General features: G+C 47.1%; 1 protein-coding gene across 3 annotated transcripts in view, besides 1 other annotated feature; it reads right to left on the reverse strand.

The window, feature by feature from the left end:
- Edaradd (EDAR (ectodysplasin-A receptor)-associated death domain) overlaps positions 1 to 21179 on the reverse strand; it is a 49327-nt gene extending 28148 nt beyond the window's left edge. The window contains exons 1-4 of one of the 3 annotated variants that reach the window (XR_382046.3): positions 20562 to 21173; positions 9012 to 9070; positions 7925 to 7964; positions 1195 to 1253 (exon numbers count right to left, since the gene is read on the reverse strand). Coding sequence is in view for 2 of the 3 variants with exons in the window: in NM_133643.4 (NP_598398.3) it covers positions 1195 to 1253; positions 7925 to 7964; positions 9012 to 9070; positions 20562 to 20592 (189 nt within the window). In the remaining variant the exon portion in view is untranslated. Of the gene's footprint in view, positions 1 to 1194; positions 1254 to 7924; positions 7965 to 9011; positions 9071 to 20561 lie in introns of all 3 variants that reach the window. The other 2 variants (NM_133643.4, XM_006516564.3) reach the window with 2 other exon arrangements.
- Positions 2722 to 5523: an enhancer, noted in NCBI's record as "VISTA enhancer mm1376". NCBI's record gives its function as "enhancer in: neural tube[4/5] | hindbrain (rhombencephalon)[4/5] | midbrain (mesencephalon)[4/5] | forebrain[4/5] | eye[4/5]" and the evidence as "EXISTENCE:transgenic organism evidence [ECO:0001131][PMID:17130149]".
- Positions 21180 to 21652: the final 473 nt, after the last annotated feature.

Raw genomic sequence — 21652 nt, forward strand, 5'->3', positions numbered from 1 at the left:
GTTGGGGTGTGGGAGGCTGCGTATGTGGGCAAGGTGTTAGGTGGGAAATCTCTGTACTTCCAACTCCATTCTCCTGTGCACCTAAATTCAATTCTAGGAAAATAATTGATTGTGGGTTGTTATTTCCCTGAATGAAAAAAGCCAGAGTTAGCCAGTCCAACAATTAGACCCTCTGTTCTCAAAGTGCAGGAGGCCTTAAAGTCTTCAATGCCTGCTAACACTTCTTTTTCCCCACTGCCAAGAGAAGCTACTTTCCTGTTTATCAGTCCAACCTCCAACACACTTCAGCCCACCTTAGCCAAACCTTCAGTCCTTTGCCCGACAAGGCCTTTTCTAGCTCTTCCTTAAAACGTTGTGTTGGATTTGTTTGTTTGTTTTCGAGACAGGGTTTCTCTGTGTAGCCCTGGCTGACCTGGAACTCACTTTGTAAACCAGGCTGGCCTCGAACTCAGAAATCCGCCTGCCTCTGTCTCCCAAGTGCTGGGGTTAAAGGCGTGCGGCACCACGCCCGGCCAGCCGTTGTGTTGTTTTTTTAAAGCATCGCCAAGCAAACCTTGCTAGGGCTCAGCTTGGTGTGAGAAGGCACAGGCCTTAACATGTCTTAAACGTGTGCACCCTGACATACACAACGCTGTAACTGCAGCTCAGGAGGCTCACTGTAAGCAAGTCTGCTAGTGAGCGTGAAGAAGGTGTGAGCAAGGGACCAGGCACTCCCCATCTTGTTTCTTGAGACAGGGCCTGAGCTTGACATTCAGGGTCCTGTCCCTTTCCCCTGCCACCTCCCTCCATCCTGTGTATCAAAGGCTTCTCACTTGCTCTCAGAGCAATCCCACTAGTCCTGGGACCCGCTGTTCCTGGGACTACAGGCAGCCCACCACATCTACCTGCATTAACACGGAGCGGGGGCCGGGGGGGGGGGGGGCCTGGGGATCTAAACTCTGTCTCCCATGCTTGTGAAGCAAGCACATTATTCAAGAGGCCACCATCCCAGATCACTTTCTGTTTTTTGAGAAGGATCTCTCATAGCATGGTTTGATCTTCAGGCCTGGATGCTTTCATCTCTGAACTCTGAATGCAGGGATTAGGGCATGCCCCAGTACACCCATCCTCGGTTTTATCTTTAATGCTTTTCAGTTCATTCTTATAAAAGTCCTAGGCATTTACAGTTTAACAAATAGTTAAAATGCTTCTTACCTGAGGTTGGTCATCAGAATTTGGTGGACAGTTGGAATTGACTGTATCACACTCTTTAGCTGGGGTGGGGGAGGGGTGTGAGGGAAGAACAATAGACAGCTTAGTAAGGAACACACACACTCCACTCTAAGACATACAATTAAAACTCAGCAGTATAAGAGCTGCCTCGATGGTGGTAAAATTGGGATGGATTTGAACAAGGACAAATTCAGGTCCCAACTCTTCACCCAGTTACGTAATGTTCCTCTTGGGAGGAGTGAGCATGACTCTGTTGGTGTTGGAGAGGGAGGACTCCAGTCACTACCAGCACAAAGAATTATTCAAACAAGGCAATAGCCTTTTCAGAGAGCTGGAGACACCCCACTGTGGAGATTCCACAGATCTTGACTCTCACAGCCCATACTCCAAGTGTCCCATGTTCCTAAGTGCAATCTGGTGTGGTTCTATATACTCTGAGGTGTCCTTGTTCCCCAGGCTACAGACATATGAGACTCTTTACTGCATCCCATTTCCTCTGTCCAACCAGGTACCATGTGTTTGGCTAGCCCCATCAACCCACCTTCATCAACAGGGTACAGAGAAGGCAGTCAAAACTACTTCCTGATCAATAGAATAGACCAGTCCATGACCAAGGACATTTGCTGAGAATAAATTATCCACTCTTGACTAACTAACTTCACTGGTGAAGGCTGTCTGGGGCGGACTTGAACTTATGTGAGACAATGAGGCTTTCTCTTGTCCCAGGATGAAAACTATTGTTGAATGGCTAGAGAGGAGGCCTGGCAGGTTAGTCTCTGGATACCCACTTGTTATAGGAGTCAGCATAGTACCCTGACTGACCACTGCTTGGGTTCTACGGGATCCTCTGGTTTGTCCAATGCCTGTTGGTCACATGAGCCATCTGTACATGGGTTTGTTCTAGATGTGATCTGTGACTGTCCAGCAGTGTCCCCGATGAGGTGCAGCTTTTAGGAAGCTCACAGTAGGAAAGGCTTTCTCAAGGCACCTTGGTCAATGTGATCCAGTGAAGGGTAATGACCTGCCTGTCCATTCATGGCTGTTTCCATCACCACAGCCTAGGCAGTCTGAGGACCCTGCGATGATCCAAAAAGCAAAGAGGCAGGGCATTGGCTACCAATGCTCTCCCAGCCAGTACACCTGCCCTTGGTTCAACATTGCGGCTTCCATACCCAAAGAGCAAGTCTTACCCTCGAGGAGTCGGATGGCCCCACCCAGGCTACAAACAGAAGTACTCAACTGGATGGAGGCCAGACCGAGGAGACCCATGGCTAGTCCCTGGAGGAAGGACCATCGAGGGTTTGTTCCTTACAGCGGCTACATGTGGGGGATGCTGAGGCTGTAAAATGAACGTTCCAGAGGCTGGGAGGAAGTGGCTCAGCAGCATAGTGTTTGCCTAGCATAGCATGCCTAAGGGTCCCCAGCATCACAGTAAAAAAAAAAAAAAAAAAAAAAAAAAAAAAAATTAAATGAAGTGTGTGTGCTGGGAGCAAAGTTCCAATTCCCTGGGCTAGGGATGCAATGTCAGCACTAAGTGCTTCCCTACATGCACGTGCACTCAGATTCATAAATAAATAAAATAAAAGACTCAATCTACCCCATTTTCTTTACGCTTTACATTTAAAAAAAGATTTTATTGAATTTTTATTTGCGCACGCGCGCGCGTGTGTGTGTCTCTCTGTCTGTGTAAATGTGGGTGTCCTCAGAGGGCAGAAGGGGGTGTCAGGTCCCCTGGAGCTGAAGTTACAGACAGTTGTTAGCTGCCTGATGTGGGTGTTGGGAAGCAAACTCACGTCCTCTGGAACAGCAGCAAGCATCCCTAACCACTGAGCCATCAGCCCTCGCATCTTTAATTTACTATGACTTTTTTTTTTTTTTTGTTTTTCGAGATAGGGTTTCTCTGTATAGCCCTGGCTGTCCTGGAACTCACTTTGTAGACCAGGCTGGCCTCGAACTCAGAAATCTGCCTGCCTCTGCCTCCCGAGTGCTGGGATTAAAGGTGTGCGCCACCACGCCCGGCAACATTTTTTGAACAGTAAAAGAGAGGCACTCCAAAGAAAATAATCAGGGTTTTTTTTTGGGGGGGGGCTGGGAGTTGAACTAAATAAGGTCCTCAAACACACTTAGCAAATGCTGGGCCACTGAGCTTGTCTCTAGGCTCCTTTGTTTACCGTGCTTGTGACAGCATCTTACTAAGTTGCCCACAATAGCCTTGACCTCATTATCTAACCTAAGCAGGCCCTGCACCCTCCCTCCTCCTGCCTCAGCCTCCTAAGTAACTTGTATGCAGGCCTGTACCAACAAGCCAGCCACAATTTCCTTGATTTATATGAGGGCTTATCTTTGTGCAGGTGTCTTCTGCTGTGAACACTCATTGAAAAGTAGGAACTATTTTCCCCAAACACACTTCAAATGTGACAGGAAGACACGCTCTCCTCAGGATGCTCAAGTTGGCAGTTTCTGTGAGAAGTCAGGAGGTTCCTGAACGGCTGCTTTGTCAACTTGACTGAATTGTAATCTCATGTAAACACACCTCTGAGTGTGCTCATGAGAATTTGCCTGGAAAGGCCTGGGGATGGAAGAAGGACCCTAAATGTCTGCAGTACCACCCCATGGGCTGGTGTCCTGGACAGAAACCAGCGGAGAAGCAGGCTAAGTGCCAGATGTTTGCTCTCTCCGCTTCCTGACTACAGAGGCAATGTGGCCAGCTGTGCCACACCCCTGTGCTGTGCCTTCTCCACCGTGAATAACTGGATCCTGACACTTTAAGCAAAATAAAGCCTTCTTTTGTCAGGGATTTGGTCTTCGCAACAAGAAAAGAGGCTAACCCAGTCCCCAGTTTCGTGGAAGTCAAGCAGAGCTGCTGGAGAAGAGAGAGACCCAGCAGAGCGCACTACAGAAACCTGTGGAGCCAGAGCGAGGGGCTGACTCTGGAGGGAGCTGGGCCTTTGTCCCAGATGAGAAAGCAGGTGTGATAAATCATATGCTGATCGCTGAAATTACCCTAGATTTCCACATGACTTACAGCTAAACCACAGCATTCAAAAGCACTGGAGCTTGGCCTGCATGAAAGAATAGCTCTAAGCCGCTCTCGAAAAATGTAGGCCTCGTAGGCCTCTCTCTCGTGACAGGATAACAGATGCTAGGAAGCTTGCCTAACCTATTTAGGAAAATGAGTTTTGAGGCCTTTTTCAACCGTAGGGGAATTGTTAAAGCTAATTACCCATGACTCCAGTATTAAGTAAACTAGACACCCCCAATTTACTGGAATGCCAGAATCCTAGCTGATACTTAATATAATTAGATTGCAGTTTAGATTATTTTTAGGCCCACAAAGTAGTGTCTTATAAATTATTTTATATGGATTTTATATTTCTAAAAATAACTCTCTTTCTAAAAAAATTATTTGTCTGTGTGTTTAGGTCTTCATTTGCAGAAGCCCAAGGTTAACGTGAGGGTCTTCTTTCTGCTTTATTGCTCTCGAGGCAGGGTCTCTCACTGGACCAGAGCTCAGTATTTCAATGAGGCTGGCTTCTCTGCGCCACCAGCTGGTATTAGGTTTGCAGGTTCAAATCCCTACGGCTGTCTTTTATGAGTGCCGGGGATGTGAACTCTGGTCCTTATGCTTGTTCAGCAGGCACTTTGTGCACGGAACCTTCTCTCCAACCCCTTTACTAACTCTTTTAGTCAGCATACAAAGTAGGAGCTGTCACCATGGCACATTTTCCTACATAAGCCTCTTCACACTGCATTCTACATAGATTCATTATACTTCGTTCTTACTCCCCCTCAGGCTGTCCTCGTCCACTCCCCTCTCTTCAAAAAAAAAAAACAAATCCCATGAGAAAACTATTAGAAACCGCTAACGGTGGTGGCGTCCTCATTCGAGAAGATGAAGGGAAACCCCAGCAGAAATTGAATTGCCTTATTATTGAATTGAAACTTTAATAAAGCTTCTAACCAAGATTCATTTACCTCCAAATCGTGCACTTATTTGGAGTATTTAAAAATTATGCACTTTATATTATTTCCTGTGGCACAGAACAAAGGGAAGGTCTGTTGTGTGCCTTCAAAGTCATGCTTCCTATGAAGGCACAAGGCGGGGCTCAAATAAAAGTTGTATAGAGCTCAGATTCTAGGAGCAACCTGACCATATTTCAGGTGTAGGATCGGGTTGCTAAGTAGTGATCTTTTCCTTTCAAAACAGGAAATCACATTCAAGGGCAAAGAAGAAAAGATCTTTATAACACATATCCAAGTGTACCCTCTAGGCCATTCTGCTTGACAATGCTAACCTGATTTCTGCGGGGTTTTGGCCAGCGCTCCCTCCACCCCTGTCCCGTGCTCATGCTCCTTAGAACAGGCTCCAGAAACCTGGATCTTCTTTGTTGAATTCTTTTTTTTAAAAGTGTTTATCTGTGCATGCACATGTGTGTGTGTATGTGTGTGTGTGTGCTGGGTGGGTTAGGCTGCTGGCCAGCAAGACAAAAAAGATATGCCTGTCTCCATTTCCTCAGCAATGGAATGCAAGCATATGATACCACATTCAACTCTTTGGGGAAAAAAACCATTTAGCTATGTATCTGTGTGTGTGTATGTATGTATGTATGTATGTATGTATGTATCTACCTATCTATCTATGTTGAGGGTGAGTGCCACAGGTGTGTGTGGGGTATATGGAGGAGGTTAATAAAATACATGTGACATGAAATTGAGAGGGAATATCTTGGGTGGGGGGAGCCAATTAACTAGAGGAAACATGGGGTGAGACAGCAAGGGAGGAGAAAAATTAGACTAAAGTATAATGACACATATGTAAGGTATTGCCATGATGAAACTCATCACTTTGTGTGTTGACTTTAACAATTAATTAAGCTAGAAAATTCAAGCACTAGATGAGGAACAGGTTATCAGTGGAGAGGGTGCAGGGCAAGGGAGTTTGCTGGAAACCTGCCAAGCACAGCCATGGTTTGTGATCAAGTCAGGCTTTGGCCTCTCCCCCATTCCCACAGTCACTTAGAAAAGGACTGACGTGTTAATGGTATCACACCAAGGGACAGGAGAGTCTCACACCAGAGAGGGGAGAGCGCAGTGCCTTGGCTGAAACCTGGACTTGCCCACTGGGGGCCCTGGTGGGAAGCTCTCCTCCATTCTCGATATCAGAGACATATCAGGAAGCCCACCTGGGTGGGGTTCCATAGGCTGCCTCTGCACAAAGACAAAGCAGCCAGGTGCCCTCCCTGCCTCCTTTGGATCTGGATGATCTGATTGTCCCTGTGCCTTTATCTCTGCATTGTCCACAGGTACAAGGTCAGTGTTCTGATATACAAGCATGATGGCTTTGCAATCACCCCATGGGGCTGAGCCACAAAAGGCTAGGGTCTGTCTACTTTCTGATCCTTACCATGTTTGAATTTGAGGCTGTGGATTACAAAAGATAAGTTTGGGGGTGACTTTCTAGCCTGACAAGAATCTCTTAGTGTTTGTCTGGCCACAGAACATTACTGGGGTTTCAATAAAATCTACTGTAAGCCTTTCCTAGTTGGAGCTTGAGCTAACTCACATTCCCCTTCCTCCCCCTCTCTTCCTCTTCTTTTTCTTCATCTTCCTCCTCCCCCTCCCCTCCTCTTTCTTCCCCCTCCCCCTCCCCCTCCTCCTCTTCTTCCTCTTCCTCCTCCTCTTCCTCTTCCTCTTCCTCTTCCTCTTCCTCTTCCTCTTCCTCTTCCTCTTCCTCTTCTTCTTCTTCTTCTTCTTCTTCTTCTTCTTCTTCTTCTTCTTCTTCTTCTTCTTCTTCTTCGCAGGGTTTCTCTATGTAGCCCTGGGTGTCCTGGAACTCACTAGCCCTGAACTCATAGAGAGCTACCTGCCTCTGCCTCTGCCTCTGCCTTTGCCTCTTAAGGACTGGGATTAAAGGCGTGCACCACCATCACCATTTGCTTCCCTATCTTCTTGATGGTAACTACTGGTTCAGAGATGGGACTACGACCCCCACTGCCTGTCTGCATCACGGTTCTGGAGAGGCTCTCTGCCCACCACCGTCTTGAACAGCATGATGGTGTGCTGCCGATGCTGAGGTCCCTCTTTCTTTCCTCAGCAGGAAATCCTGCCCAACAGCAAGACAGCAGAGTCACGAGGCCCAGGGCTGAGCCAGGAGCTCCTGTAAATGTGGGGCTCCAAAAGCCCCTTGAAACCCCTGAACTAATAAGTCTTTTCCTTCAATACCTTCTCCTCTCCCTCCTCCTTCTCCTCCCCTCCCCTTTGTTTTTCCTTTTGGTCTTTAGAAAAAGTCTCACTCTATAGCTCAGGCTGGCCTAGAACTCATTACGTAGCCCAGGCTGGCCTCAAACTCCTAGCAGTCTCTTGTCTCAGCCTTCCAAATGCTGGGATTGCAGGTATGAGTCACCTCACCCAACTCCTCCCCTTCTCCTTAAACAAATTTGAGTCACTTACATTATTTGAACATAGAACCTGGCCAGCTTTGTGTAGTTGATTACACCATATGAAGTTCAAATGTATAATCTGGTATAAAATGATTGATCCATTTTAACTAGAAAGTTCATTCCTGAGGATAACTGTGTAGCTAGTCTCAACCTAAGTTACTGGTCCATTTCTGTTTTACTATCTTCAGTAAGGGAAACTGCACTTTGAGTAGCGCTTTGTTCCTGATACTCAATTAGTCACAAGTAGACATCCTTATGTTAACTGTTCTTACCTTTAGGGAGGCCGGTGTCTTGAATGGGATACTTGTCTGACTGCAGAAACGGACAAAAGCAGAGAGTTATTTTTAAATGTCAGTTTTGAGATCAAAGTGAACAGAGAGCTTTGTGTTGGGTTTCAGAGGCAGGCTGGGTTAAGCTAGCTCATCGGCCTGCCTCGCATGCATAAGGCCCCAGAAGTTGTCCCCAGGATTGCAGCATGGAGTAAAATTAAACCTTCCAGGGCTTTAGCCTCAGGCTTATCAGCAGGCCTGACTCACTATTTTTCTTCTGAGCTGATGTCAGAGTCTACAGGTTAATGTTGGAACATGAAACAGAAGAATCCCCCTCTTAACTTCCTTGGCTCTAACCGCTAAACCACACTTCCTCTCTTCTCTGCTGTGCTATTCTTCCTCCCAACTTCCTGCAGCGTTATGCTCAGGGTTTGTCTTGGTGCATTCTTAGAGTGTATGCTTCTTCTTGCCACTTCTGTGATGGTCATGTCACACACACGCGTTCTGGGCAATAATTACTACTGTAGACTCCCTGTCCTGGGTTTGAATCCCGGGACAGGATTCCATGTTAGATATTTTCAGTGTTTAAAGGAAGTTAACTAAAAATAGACAGTATTAAAAGTTGACACCAAAGACCTAGGAACATCTAGGAAGATCACTTATGGATTGCGTGAAGCAGGAAAAGGGTCTAACACGATTTTGTTGCTGTTTCAGAGCAGGTATCATGTAGCCCAGGCTGGCTTCAAGCTTGCTATCTAGCTGAAGATGACTGTGTACTACTGATCGCCTGCCTCCACCTACAGAGTGCTAGGATTGCATGTATGCAGCATCTTACTGAGTTTAGGTCATGCCAGGGATTAAGCCCAGGGTTCCACGCATGCTGGGTGGGCACTCTGCTCATGGAATCGCATCCCCAACAGAAGACCTAACACTGCTCTTTGGCCTGGAAATGCTGACGCCACAGTGGATGCCATATATAAGATGTGTATCTTTGGAAAACCTCACTTTGGAGTTTCTGATCTCCCTTGGAAATCCTTGGTGAGCACCGTGTGACCTAGCAAGGCATAAAGAGTCAAGACTTGCCACCTACCATGGCAAAGGATAAAGTGCTGGGGTCCGTGTCCTCCACTGGCTCCTTTGCCATGTGATCTGGGAAGATACAAAGGGACAGGATGGTCACTGAGACAAAAACACAAATGAGGCCTTTCTCTGTCATTTTCCCATCAGCATGAGCTGCCTTTTCTGAGCAATATAAATGGACTCTCAGTCATGTGCATGGTCAAGAGAGACCTGCTCGTGTTACTTCAAGGAAGAGAGCAAAGAGAAGAAACAGAAAAAAAAAAAAAAACAAAACCACAATGCTCAGGACTTCTAAACAAACAAACAAGTTATTTATAAACATGTTCAAATACTGGGACTTACAACCAATGACAAATTATACAAATATCATACCAATCCCTGCACGTCTGTGCATATGTGTCTGGGCCAAAGGACAACCTGAGGTGTAGTTTGTAGCAATCATCTGCCTTCTTATTTTATAAGCTGGGTTTTCTCAGGAGCCTGGAACTCACCAATTAGGCCCCTCCCTAGTGCTTGGGTTGCAAGTAGGCACTACCACAGCTGGCTTTTGTATATTGGTTCTGGCGATCAAAGTTAGGGCCTCAAAGCATTTACTGACCAAATGTCTCCCTAGACTGTCTCCCCAGGTACCAACGACTCTACCTGTTTAATTGGATGCAACTTTATTTAAGGATTTTATTCTGAATTTTGAATTTATTAGTCTCTGTGAGTTGCTTTTTGATTTGTTGTTGGGTTTTTGTTTTGTTTTTTTTGTTTTTGTTTTTTTGTATTTAAAGAAAAAAGTCCTTTTAGGAGGCTGGAGTGATGGCTCAGTAGCTGAGGAACACTTGAGCCTCTTGCAGTTTGGTTCCCAGCACCCAGTTGGAAGCTCAAAACCATTTATAGCTCCAGTTCGAGGGGATCTGATACCCTCTTCTGGCTTCTGCAGGCATAGACACACAAACACACACACACACACACACATACACACGCGCGCGCGCCTTAAAAACACACATACACATAAACAAATCTAATTTAAAAATATTTTTAAACATTAAGCTTTCTTAGACTGGAGAGGCGGCTCAGCAGATAAATCATTTGCCATGCAAGCATGAGGACCGAAGTTTAAGTCCCCCAGAACCCTCATAAAAACCACTCAGTATAGCTGCTGTCAGCATAGTGCTGTCACCCCAATCAGTAGAGGCTTGGCATCCCATCCCTGAAAGAGCAGAGACAGAGGATCCCCAGAGCAAGCTGGCTAACCAGACTGACTCAGCGAATGAAGGGAAGACCCTTCCTCAGTGAATAACGTGGAAGAACAATAGAGGGCAATTCTCAACTTTAACCATAGGCTTCTACCTGCACATGGGGGAAACGGCTTGTTTCTGAGACAGACTGAAATGGTCTTGAACGGTATTTCTCAACCTTCTCAATGTTGCCACCCTTCAATACAGTCCCTCGTTGTCATGGTGACCCCTAACTGTAAAATTTGTAATTTTGCTACTGTTATGAGTCGTAAGTAAATGTCTGTTTTTTCTAATGGTCTCGGGCGGCCCCTGTGAAAGTATTATTGACACCCCCACATGGGCAGTGACCCACGAGTTGAGAACTGCTTGTCTAGAAGCATGCATTAGCATCTGCACAAGGGTTCTCCTATAATTAAACTGTGCCTGATGCCAGCACTTGGGATCTGAGTCAGGAGGATGTGAGTTTGAGGCTAGTCTGAGCTATATAGTCTCAAAAGTAAATAAATAAAGGTATGAGGAAAGAAGGACACAAGAGGAGGGAGTGACTCTGACAGCTGGGGAAAGGAACTATGTCACCCACAGCTGCCGGCAGCCACCGTGAGAAGCAAGCAGGGCAATAGTGCACAGCCGTGTGTCTGAGGCCTGGAGCCTCATCTACACTCCTGTTGACTTTGGGTAAGCCTTGAGGTGTGCCTTGGGTGAGGCTCCAACTAACCTCAGATGAAGCCTACAGCGTGATGTTGGCATTGGATTGGCTTTAAGCTGCCTACGCCTTAGACTCTTCCTCTGGGACATGAAATTCAATTCAGGTCCTCCACTTCCTGGATGCCACAAGGCCGGTGATCACTATTCAGTCCAGACATTGGAGGTCACACGGGGCAGCTGACCTCCTGCTCCTCAGAACCTCACTTGAGGACTGAGATAGGAGAAGGCTGGTCTGGGAGACTTGAGGCCTATTGCAGGTTTGCTCTCTGAAGCTCAAGAAGTTCCCAGAAAACTCAGGAGAGGCGCACTGTGAACTGGCACAAGAGGTTCAGGGGCTGGTGAGATGGCTCAGCGGGTAAGGGCACTGACTGACTGCTCTTCCAAGGTCCTGAGTTCAAATCCCAGCAACCACATGGTGGCTCAAAAAACCACCCATAATGAGATCTGACACACTCTTCTGGTGTGTCTGAAGTCAGCTACAGTGAATTTATGTATAGCCGGGCACAGTGGTGCACGCCTTTAATCCCAGCACTCGGGAGGCAGAGGCAGGTGGATTTCTGAGTTCGACGCCAGCCTGTTATGTATAATAATAAATAAATCTTTTTTTTTTTAAAAAAGAGGTATGTTCAGGTCTTTGTTGTTATTTTTGGTTTGGTTTGGTTTTGGAGACAGGCCCCTATAGGGTCCAAGCTGGCCTTGAACTTTTGATATAGGGGAGAATGACCTTGAACTTCGATCCTCCTGTTTCTACCTCCTCAGTGCTGGGGTGACATTAGTTTGTTATTTCTCCTGGTTTGGGGGTGCTGGGGATGAAGCCAGGGTCCTGGCACTCACTCTCCCAGCTGAGCCACGCCCTCAGCTTCTATGGCTTCTATGGCTTGTTTTCATTCTAAATGCTCTGACTGCCTTGGCCTTCCTATACATTAGTCTATAGCTCAAGCTCTTTTTCCTATGTCTGTCAAACATGTTCACAGGCCTGGGTGCATGATGGTGCCCCACAAGCTACCTCTGATCTAGTGCCTTCTCCCCCCACTCCCACCCCAACACCCGCCCTCCCCCCACCTCCCCACCCTCCCCACCACACCCCCGCAGCTGTTTTAGGTCAGGCTCTGCTGCTTTTGTTCTCACAGGCCCAGAGCTGTGTGTGCCAAGGAGGTTGTGTGGGGGAGGGCTGTTCCTGGTTATTTGAGACCGATCTAGAAGTAGAAAGTCTTCTAAAAAGCCTTACCTGGAGGCCTTGAAGTTGAATGTTTACAATATGATTAAGTATAAAATCAAATCGTTTATCTAAAGCTTGAAAATGTTTGTTTTTACAAGCCCGGGGTATCAGCAGGTTGAACCCACAGGCAACACTCCAGTGCCAGATGGGATGTGGGGCACCAAGGGGCCTGAAACAGAAAGGGGGGATATGTGAGCCCCAAAGAGGGCATAGCTAGTTTCTTTGCTGGGGTGATAGGGACATTCCCCTGCCCCAGCTGTCACCCACTGTCTGGCCAAGTTTCCTTCCCAGAGTTGCCTCAACCACTCCAAAGAAGCTCAGATCACCCATCAGCCGGCAGCTGCCTGATGCACTAGCTGATGTTCTTCCCTCACAAGTACCTTCTAGAGAGTTCTACCTGACAAACCCGTGCGTGTGTGTGTGGTGGTGGTGGGGTACCTGGAAGGGTACCCGTAGACCCTCAACACCCTGATTCAATCCACACCATCACTCAGAATCTCTGGACCACTTGTCCATTACCTGTCATATTAGGAGTTAAAGAGAGCCAGGCAAAAATGGAGGCAGGAGGATCATGAGTTCAAAGCCAACTTGGGCCACATAGCGAGCTACAGACCACCCTGAGCTATATATAACAGAGTCTATCTCAACAAAGAGTGACAATGAAAGAACAGTCCCTGTCAGTGACTATGGGACCCCCAGAGGGAAAGGCATCTTCAAGCTAAAAGTGCCCAGCCCTGCAACCTGAAGAAATAGCTGGAAATTCTCCTTCCCTCACGTCTGCTCAGCACCACACTACGTGCACAGTCTCTGTGATGTCTTGACATATATGCATCGTGTTCTCCCCTTAGATCCTGCTTGAGAGTCCCTTCCCAAGGCAGGCCACCCAACACCCAAAGCCAACTTCTTCCACCTCTGTCTGGGAGCTGCACAAAAACTCTCTGACCTTGTGTTTGAGAAGGTCCCTTACTGGGGGAGGGGTTAGGAAAGGGCCAGGAAGATGTGAGCTGAGGCCTTCCTGAGGACACCTCAGGTTATCAGCTTTAGAGTAGCCTCTTTGTCAGCTCATGTTTTCAACATACAGGGTTTTCTTTTTTCTTTGGTATTTTTTTTTTTAAGGCTTCATTCAAGCTCCTACAATGAAATTTCCCCAAAAAGAAGCATTTGGGGTGGATGGAATGGCTCAGTTGGCTCAGCCCTGGCTGTCCTGGAACTCACTCTGTAGACCAGGCTGGCCTCGAAATCCGCCTGCCTCTGCCTCCCGAGTGCTGGGATTAAAGGTGTGCGCCACCACACCCTCTTTATCCGTCTCATATCAAGGGTTGAAGGGGATGGATAGTTCTGTATAGAGCGATAAGTTCCATCCTCAGTACCACAAAAACAAACAGAAAAAATAGTAAAGGTGAGTAAACTTTTTTTTTCTAAGCTGATTAGTCAAGCATCATGCAATTGTCAGAGGCCCAAGCTCACCAGTATGGGGCAGGGAATCTTAGGGGAGGTGGCAGTCTTAGGGACAAGCCCTCAATCTATGCAATCTTCTAATGTCTCCATGTAGTATCAGAATTAAACTGGATGAGAGGAACCCCTGCTTTCTCTCTTTCTCTCTTTCTCTGATTTATTTATTTTTATTTATATGAGTACATTGTAGCTGTCTTCAGACATACCAGAAGAGGGCATCAGATGGCATTACAGATGGTTATGAGCCACCATGTGGTTGCTGGGAATTGAATTTGGGACCTCTGGAAGAACAGTCAGTGCTTCCTTCCTTCCTTCCTTCCTTCCTTCCTTCCTACCTTCCTTCCTTCCTTCCTTCCTTCCTTTCTTTCTTTCCTTCTTTCTTTCCTTCTTTCTTTCTTTCTTTCTTTCTTTCTTTCTTTCTTTCTTTCTTTCTTTCTTTCTTTCTTCCTTTCTTTCTTTTTTCGAGACAGGGTTTCTCTGTATAGTCCTGGCTGTCCTGGAACTCACTTTGTAGACCAGACTGGCCTCTAACTCAGAAATCCGCCTGCCTCTGCCTCCCAAGTGCCACCGCCCAGCCAGTCAGTGCTCTTAACCTCTGAGCCATCTCTCCTGCCCTGACACCATACCTTTCATGGTCACATAAGTGGCTTGTGTGACAGAACCTCAGCTAAGCCTGAGAAAGGTATGAGAACCCTCTTCTCCAGTGTGTGCTCTCCCCAGTGTGAGCTCTCCCCAGTGTGTACTCTCCCCAGTGTGAGCTCTCCTCAGTGTGCACTCTCCCCAGTGTGAGCTCTCCCCAGTGTGAGCTCTCCTCAGTGTGCACTCTCCCCAGTGTGAGCTCTCCTCAGTGTGTACTCTCCCCAGTGTGTACTCTCCCCAGTGTGAGCTCTCCCCAGTGTGAGCTCTCCCCAGTGTGAGCTCTCCCCAGTGTGTACTCTCCCCAGTGTGAGCTCTCCTCAGTGTGCACTCTCCCCAGTGTGAGCTCTCCCCAGTGTGCACTCTCCACAGTGTGAGCTCTGGATACACAGAAGAGGCAGGCTTTGAATCTAAGACCTCCAGGTTGTCTGATTTGTTTGTTTGTTTGTTTGTTTGTTTGTTTGTTTTTGCACCAGAACATTTTAGAAGTGGCTTAGACCTAGTTTACCAGACAGACTCAGCTGGAGTCATCATGCCCAGACTTGTCTTATTAATTTTCAATAAAGCTTTTCATTTTTAATATGTATTTATTATTTATTGTGTGAGCATTCACATACCATCATACACGTGTGGAGAGCAGAGGTCAACTTTGTGGAGCTGGTTCCCTCCTTCCATCTTTACATGGGTTTAGGGGATCAAACTCAGGTCACCAGGTTTGCACAGCAAGTGCCTTCACCTGTGAGTGAGTTATCTCACTGGCCCCATATACGCTTTTTATAAAGACTTCTCCATATTGGCAAATGATCTACTCTTAGGACTCCAGTTCAACTAGATTGCCTTGGTAGAAACTCTGTGCTCAAAAAAGGTTGTGTTCTGAGGTACCAGTGTTGACGTCAGCATCTCATCTCCTGACATGATGGGGTTAGGACTTCGACATGCCTTTTCAAGGGTCACAGTTCAGTTCACACCCTACTCCCTGTTCCAATCCTGCCTCCCTCCCCATCTCCCCAAAGACCTAATCATTGTAGCATCAACTCTAAATCCAAACTCTTATCTACTCATCCTCAACTTGGGGCTCTGACCTCACATCCAGAGTCATCCTGAGAATGGGGGGGTACTTAGCACCCCAAAGCCTCTTTATGAGGAACCCAGCTGCAGTGTCCAAAACAAGAACAAAGTGACATCTCCCTTTACCTACCACATTCTGGTCTCAGGAACTTTAAATATCCCCCAAAGATGTCTGTTTGGAGAAAATAAGCAGGAATCATGTTCAGTTCCCAGTTCCCCAGGCAAGAGTGGGGCCCTTTGTACGATCTAGTGCCGAACTGAGGGCAACTCTTTGAACTTGGGATTTTAAGAGCAAGTTTATTTTTTTTTCTTCTTTTCTGTCTTTCTTTTTATTTCCCCCTAAGCTTTTGCTCACCCACAGCTGTTGTCATCCCTGCTTGTAAAGATTCCGGATCACAGACACGCTCAGCTCAAAGCCGCGGAAGATGCTGACGGTTCCCTTCTCTTCTGTCTGTCTGAACCAGCTAGGGAAGGGGCCTGTGTCAAGCCAGTGTGTTCCTAGGGGATCCTTGGAGAGTGGCCTTCCCTACTGACCCAGTGACAAGAATCCGACCAATCAGGGAAGAGATGAAAGGCTGTAGCAGGGAAATTCAGAAGTGGGAGAGTTATGAAAAGTTAGGAAGCGTTGTAAATAAAAGAAGCAGGCCTAGGAGTGCGGGCTTGTCATTCTGAATTCAAGGTCGGTGTGCCACTTAAAGAGACCCTGCCTCACAAAAAGTAAACTGAGGGCTGGGGATGTAGCTCAGTGATAAACTACTTGCCCAGCATATGCAAGGCCACAACGTCCATTTCTAGTACACACACACACACACACACACACACACACACACCAGGACTGGAACAAAAGGAAAATAAGATGAAGGACACATTAGGAAACTCCACAGAGTGTGAGACAGGAAAATCTCAGATGCCCACCCACTACACACTTGCTTCTTGCGGTGGAGCTGGAGAAAGCAGCAGGCAGAACCAGCTTTGTACACACAGCTGATTCTGGAAGTGGTTCACCCTGGATTCAACCAGAACCCGTGCATACATATAGGAGGCTGAAGAAGGGCTGAGGACAGGTGAGACACCTCCTGGCTGATGGCCAGGACCAGGACTAGAGTTCCACAGAATATGCACAGGGACAGTGGGATCTTGAACAAAGGGAAATCTACATGACTATACTCTGCCACCATGATGCTTACATAAGAAGGTGTCCTCAGCTGGACATTCTGCCTTGATAGCCATATAAAACATGAAGGGCCAGATTTTAGTCCATTTGACAGACAATGGTCGATCAGTGATGGCAGTTGAGGTTGACAGCTACCCCTCACCATCACTGCCATCGTCTTTCCCTGGGACCTCAAGCACCTTGTGAAGCTCTTCAAAATGGAGGTTGATTTGTTTGTTTGTTTGTCTGTTTGTTTTAAATTTACTTCATGGGGACTGGAGAGACGGCTCCGTGGTTAAGAGCACCCTCTCTCGTCTTCCAAAGGACTTGGGTTCAATTCTCAGCACTCACATGGCAGCTCACAATCATCTGTATCTCCATTTCCAGAGGATCCATTGCTGTCCTCTGGCTTCTGAGCATACCAAGCACACAAGTAGTACGCATAAATGGGAGCAAAACACCCGTGCACATACACATAAAATAATTTAAAAAGGTAACGTCACGCCCTGGGAAGATGGTTCAATGGTTCAGTCTTTTGCAGAGAACCCAGCTTCAGTTCCCAGCATCCACACAGGGGCTCACAATTATCCACAACTCCAGTTCCAAGAGAACTGACAATTTCTTATGATCTCCACAGGTACATATGTTCATACAGGGAAAACATTCATACACATAAAATAAAATAAATACATCTTTTAAAAGCTTAGTTAACTTCACAATACAACATAATAATATTTCTCTCTCTTTCTGTGTCTGTATATGCCTGTGTCTGTGTTTGAGAGAGAGAGAAAGAGAGAGAGAGAGAGAGAAACAGATTAAGAATTGTACCTAGGGCCACATGCACACCAAGCAAGTGCACTCTACCACTGAGCTATACATCTCAACTATGTAAGTGAAGGAACAGGCTTTGTTTGTTTTTTCCCTTTGCAAGATAAACTCAGATGACACATTTTACTTGATGAATACGTTCCTCAGGGACAAATATAGAAAGACAACACCCCACCCCACGGTTTGAAGCAATTGCCATAAATTCTGTCTCATCATCCATCCATTCGTAGCTCCACTCAGGGGAGTGAAATGTGTTTACACAGGGCATTGTGTGTACTCAGTAGTGTGGTGGGAGTCAGGGAAGAGATATAGGCAAGACAGACATGGGTTCTAGATAGAGCTCACTTTCCAATGGAAAGAGCAACACTGGCCAAGCAGAATCTTGTAATAGTGAAAGGAAGGCTTCAGAAGAGTTGAGAATGATCTTGGGCTGAGTTCAGGTCATCTTTGAGAAGCAGGGGGTAGTGGGCAGCCATGGATGCAGAGAGCTTTCCAGGAAGTGGAAACAATCTTCCCAGGATCAGAGGCCAGGAAGCACATGGAGCCTTTCAAAGGAAAGACAGAAGGCAGTGTGGCTGTCACACCAAAAGCAAGTGACAAAAGGTATTGATGGGATGAGTAAGGATGTGTTAGGATGGGTGGTCCGAGAACTCGTCCAGAACTGAGTCTAAGTAGGATGGACGAATATGACCATTGACAGGAAGCATGCATCAATGTGGAAACCCCAGTTGGGAGGTGGGTGTAGAGCATGGTTTGAGGTAGAGAGGTGAAATCTTCTCCTTAGCACTGGCTGTGTTTGCACTTGAGAAATGGAAGAGCCAGGTAGAATGAAGTACACATGTGTCAAGACCTGTGTAACATGGAGAAACCTTTTTGATTGACAGATTCCCAGAATGGGATGGGATATTCTTAGCATCTCCCAGGCCTGAATTATGTTCTTCACCATTCTCTGCCAAAGGGATCCCCTAAAGGAGGCCTCCTACCTCTTTATGGGGAGCCCCATTCCATCTTACCCTGAAGGGTTCACCTAGATAGAGGTTTGGCTTCTACTTGGTGAAGTGAGAGATAGATTGCCTACAGGACACTCTCTGTGGACATCAGTTCACACATAGAGATTTGATTTGATGCTCCCTTTACTACAGGTTGTGAGCATTTGTTCTAGATGGGCCAAGCTAATTAAGACCGTAGCTTCAATTCTTGTCCTTTAATGCTGTAACTGTCTCCTACGTTCATATATCTACCAGCACATACACATGGCTTTGTGTGTGTGTGTGTGTGTGTGTGTGTGTGTGTGTGTGTTTATGTGTATATGATCACATAGGTACAGTGCACACATGTGCAGGTGCTCATGCACATGTGTGTACAGACGGGAAGTCAACTTTGGGTGTCTTTCTCAATTACTGTGCATGTGTCCAATGTATATGTACATGTATGCCGACATTTGCATGTGTTTGTATGGAGGACAGAGGACTATGCCAAGTGTCATGCTTTGTCATTCTCTACTTCTTGAGACAGGGCCTCTCACTGAACCTGGAACTAAGCTGATGGCCAGCAAGCCCCAGAGATCTCTCCACCCCACCCTCCACAGCCCTAGCATTGAAGGCATGGGTGCCACGGCAGTTCCACTCTGCCTGACTTTTAATATGGGTGCTGGAGACCAGAATGCAAGACCTCATGCTTGCTTGGCAGGCACTTCACTAACTGAGCCATCTCTTCAGCAACCCCCTCTCCCGGAGGCTTTTTATGCTGGTGTTACTGCTGAACTGGTTGGTTTCCACCCCGTCCCTGCCCCCATTTTCTCTGATGCAGTCGGGTCGAGAGGCAGCGCAGGCAAATGTTACCTGTATCCTTATCCAATGAACTCCTCTTCTCCATCTCTTGAATCCAGTATCATTTACTAAGTCTGGGACCATCATGACTAAAACCAAACACCCCTTGACATCTTATTCATACAGTCCTCAGCACAAGGAGGACAATACATACATAGCAGCAGGCACCCGATGAGAGAATTGTCCCCTTAAGTCCCCTTCTGTTCTTGCAAACAATGTGAGGGTTGGCCAGTTCACTTGATAGCCCGTGGAGCGTGCTACGTTTGAATAATTTAGTTCTTTTTTTTTTTTTTTTTTTTTGATGTCACTAGTAAACAGCCCCCTTCCCAAACCAGCACTCCAAGATGCCAAATCAGAATGGCCGCCAAATCAGAATGGCCACTGGGCTTAAGCTTCTGGCCACTGCCAGACATGGTATCTTCTCTGTCAGGTCAAGCCGGTAATCAGGGCTTAGCTCTTGAACTCTGTCCCTACTCCACTCAAGAAATGAAATACGAAACACAAGCAATCACATCGATCTCAGCAGTCTAGTCTGGTTCTGTGTGGCTCTTACCAGAGTGTCCAACCTCACCAAAACCAGAGAAAGACCTAGCGTACTCAAAGGGACATATCATCCTTTCGTTCACAAACACCGATGGAGTTTGTAGCTAGATTACAGGAGGACAGAGGAGATTCCTGGACGTTGACGTTTAAAGGAATTTTCCTTAAATGAGGGAGAAGCGATAGAAAAATCTAGATTCTGACCTCAGATATCAAAGCACATTTTTAATGTACTACGGGGACTAGAGACCTCCACAGGTGGGGATTGCGCATGTGGGCTCAGCCTCGTGGCTCTGTGGACAGTATAATAGTTGAATAGTGGCTCGGAGAGGTTAAGACTTGCACAGAAGCAAACACATCTCAGCAAAGTGAAGCTAGGAGGGAGAAGACGAACAAGGAAATGTGCGAGTGGAAAGCAAGGGAGAGCCTGGAAGGAAGGGGGTGCAGAATCCTCCCTCCTATGTTCTTTTCTATCAAAGGTTGGCTGACTTGTTTCAACCAGGCACCCGCGTGGCCCAGAACAAAAGCGCTCGGCCGGGCCTCCGCGTGGGGAGAGGGACCACGCACACCTTGCAGTGTGCAGGAAGCGAGCGATCAGCTGCTGCTCACAGAGGGGCAAGCGCAGGGGTAGGATCGGGAGAGGTAAGACGCGTGCCGCAGCTGTTCCCATCCAGCCTGACACACATCTGGCGCCCTGGTGTCCAAAAGAAAAAAAAAAAAAAAAAAGAAAGAAAGAAAGAAAGAAAGAAAGAAAGAAAGAAAGAAAGAAAGAAAGGAAGGAAGGAAGAAAGAAAGAAAAAAAAAACCGCTCCCAGGGGATGACTGAAGTTCAGTCTTTCAGTCTCATTAATCCAGCTGGTGGTCACACCCCAAGTGAGGGCGCGGCACCTTGCCGCTTTACCTGAGCGCAGAGGGTCGTCCGGAGAAGCCATGAAGACCAGGAGAGGACAGATGAGTGTCCGAGCAGGGGTGGACAGTCTCTAGGACCCCTGAGAACAGCAGGATCGCAGGGACCCAACCTCTTGCGTGGTAATGCGCGACTCTGTCTGCGCTCTGCCCTGCTGCTGCTGCTGCTCCTCCTCCTCCCTTTCCTCTTCTTGATCTCTGCCACTTCTTCCTCGTGCTCACTTCCTGCAATTAGCAAAGCCCCTTCCCGGCGCGAGTCTCTCCAGAACTCTGGAGAGGATTCCGTGGGTTGCGGTTGGGCACGAGAGGACACCGAGGGGCCCCCGGAGCACTTGCCCTGCTGGTACCTAGGGCGTAGAACCCTGGTCTTACCACGGAGGTCCCACGCGATCGCAACTGGGAGAGCCTTTCAGCTAGCCTTCCCCTGGCTGCCGCACGCGCGGGTGGCTTTCCCGGCTCCTAATCTCGTCCTCAGCTGGGACACCAAAGCACTCCCAGCGTGCTCCTTGCACAGGCCCGGGCTGAGACGCCTGCCGGCGATTTGATGTTTGAACAGTTTCCTAATCTTCAGGCAGCCTGAACGGCGGCATGACCGCACACGCTAGCACTTTCTAATTTGATGTTTCTTTGGCATTAGTTACTGCCTGACCTCCTGGGTGAGCACTACACAAAGGAGCGGGAAGAAAAGTCAGTCTTGAGGTCTCTGGTTTACTCCTCTGAAGGAAAAAGCAAAAACCAAAAAAACAGTATACGGTTCTGTTAGAAATGCAGAACCCATGGGCCCTTAAACGAATTAAGATTTAGCTTAAATGGGATTTTATTCTAATTAAGAGCAGAGAATCTGATCTTTTATTTTTTTATTTTTTTGTTTTTTGTTTTTTGGGTTTTTTCGAGATAGGGTTTCTCTGTATAGCCCTGGCTGTCCTGGAACTCACTCTGTAGAACTCAGAAATCCACCTGCCTCTGCCTGCCAAGTGCTGGGGTTAAAGGCATGTGCCACCACTGCATGGCGAATCTGATCTTTTAAAATGGCTATATTTTATTTAAAAGTTTAAGTTATTTCTATTATTTTTTAAATCATATTGG

Source organism: Mus musculus, chromosome 13, assembly GCF_000001635.26.
Source record: "Mus musculus strain C57BL/6J chromosome 13, GRCm38.p6 C57BL/6J".
NCBI classification, from domain to species: domain Eukaryota; kingdom Metazoa; phylum Chordata; class Mammalia; order Rodentia; family Muridae; genus Mus; species Mus musculus.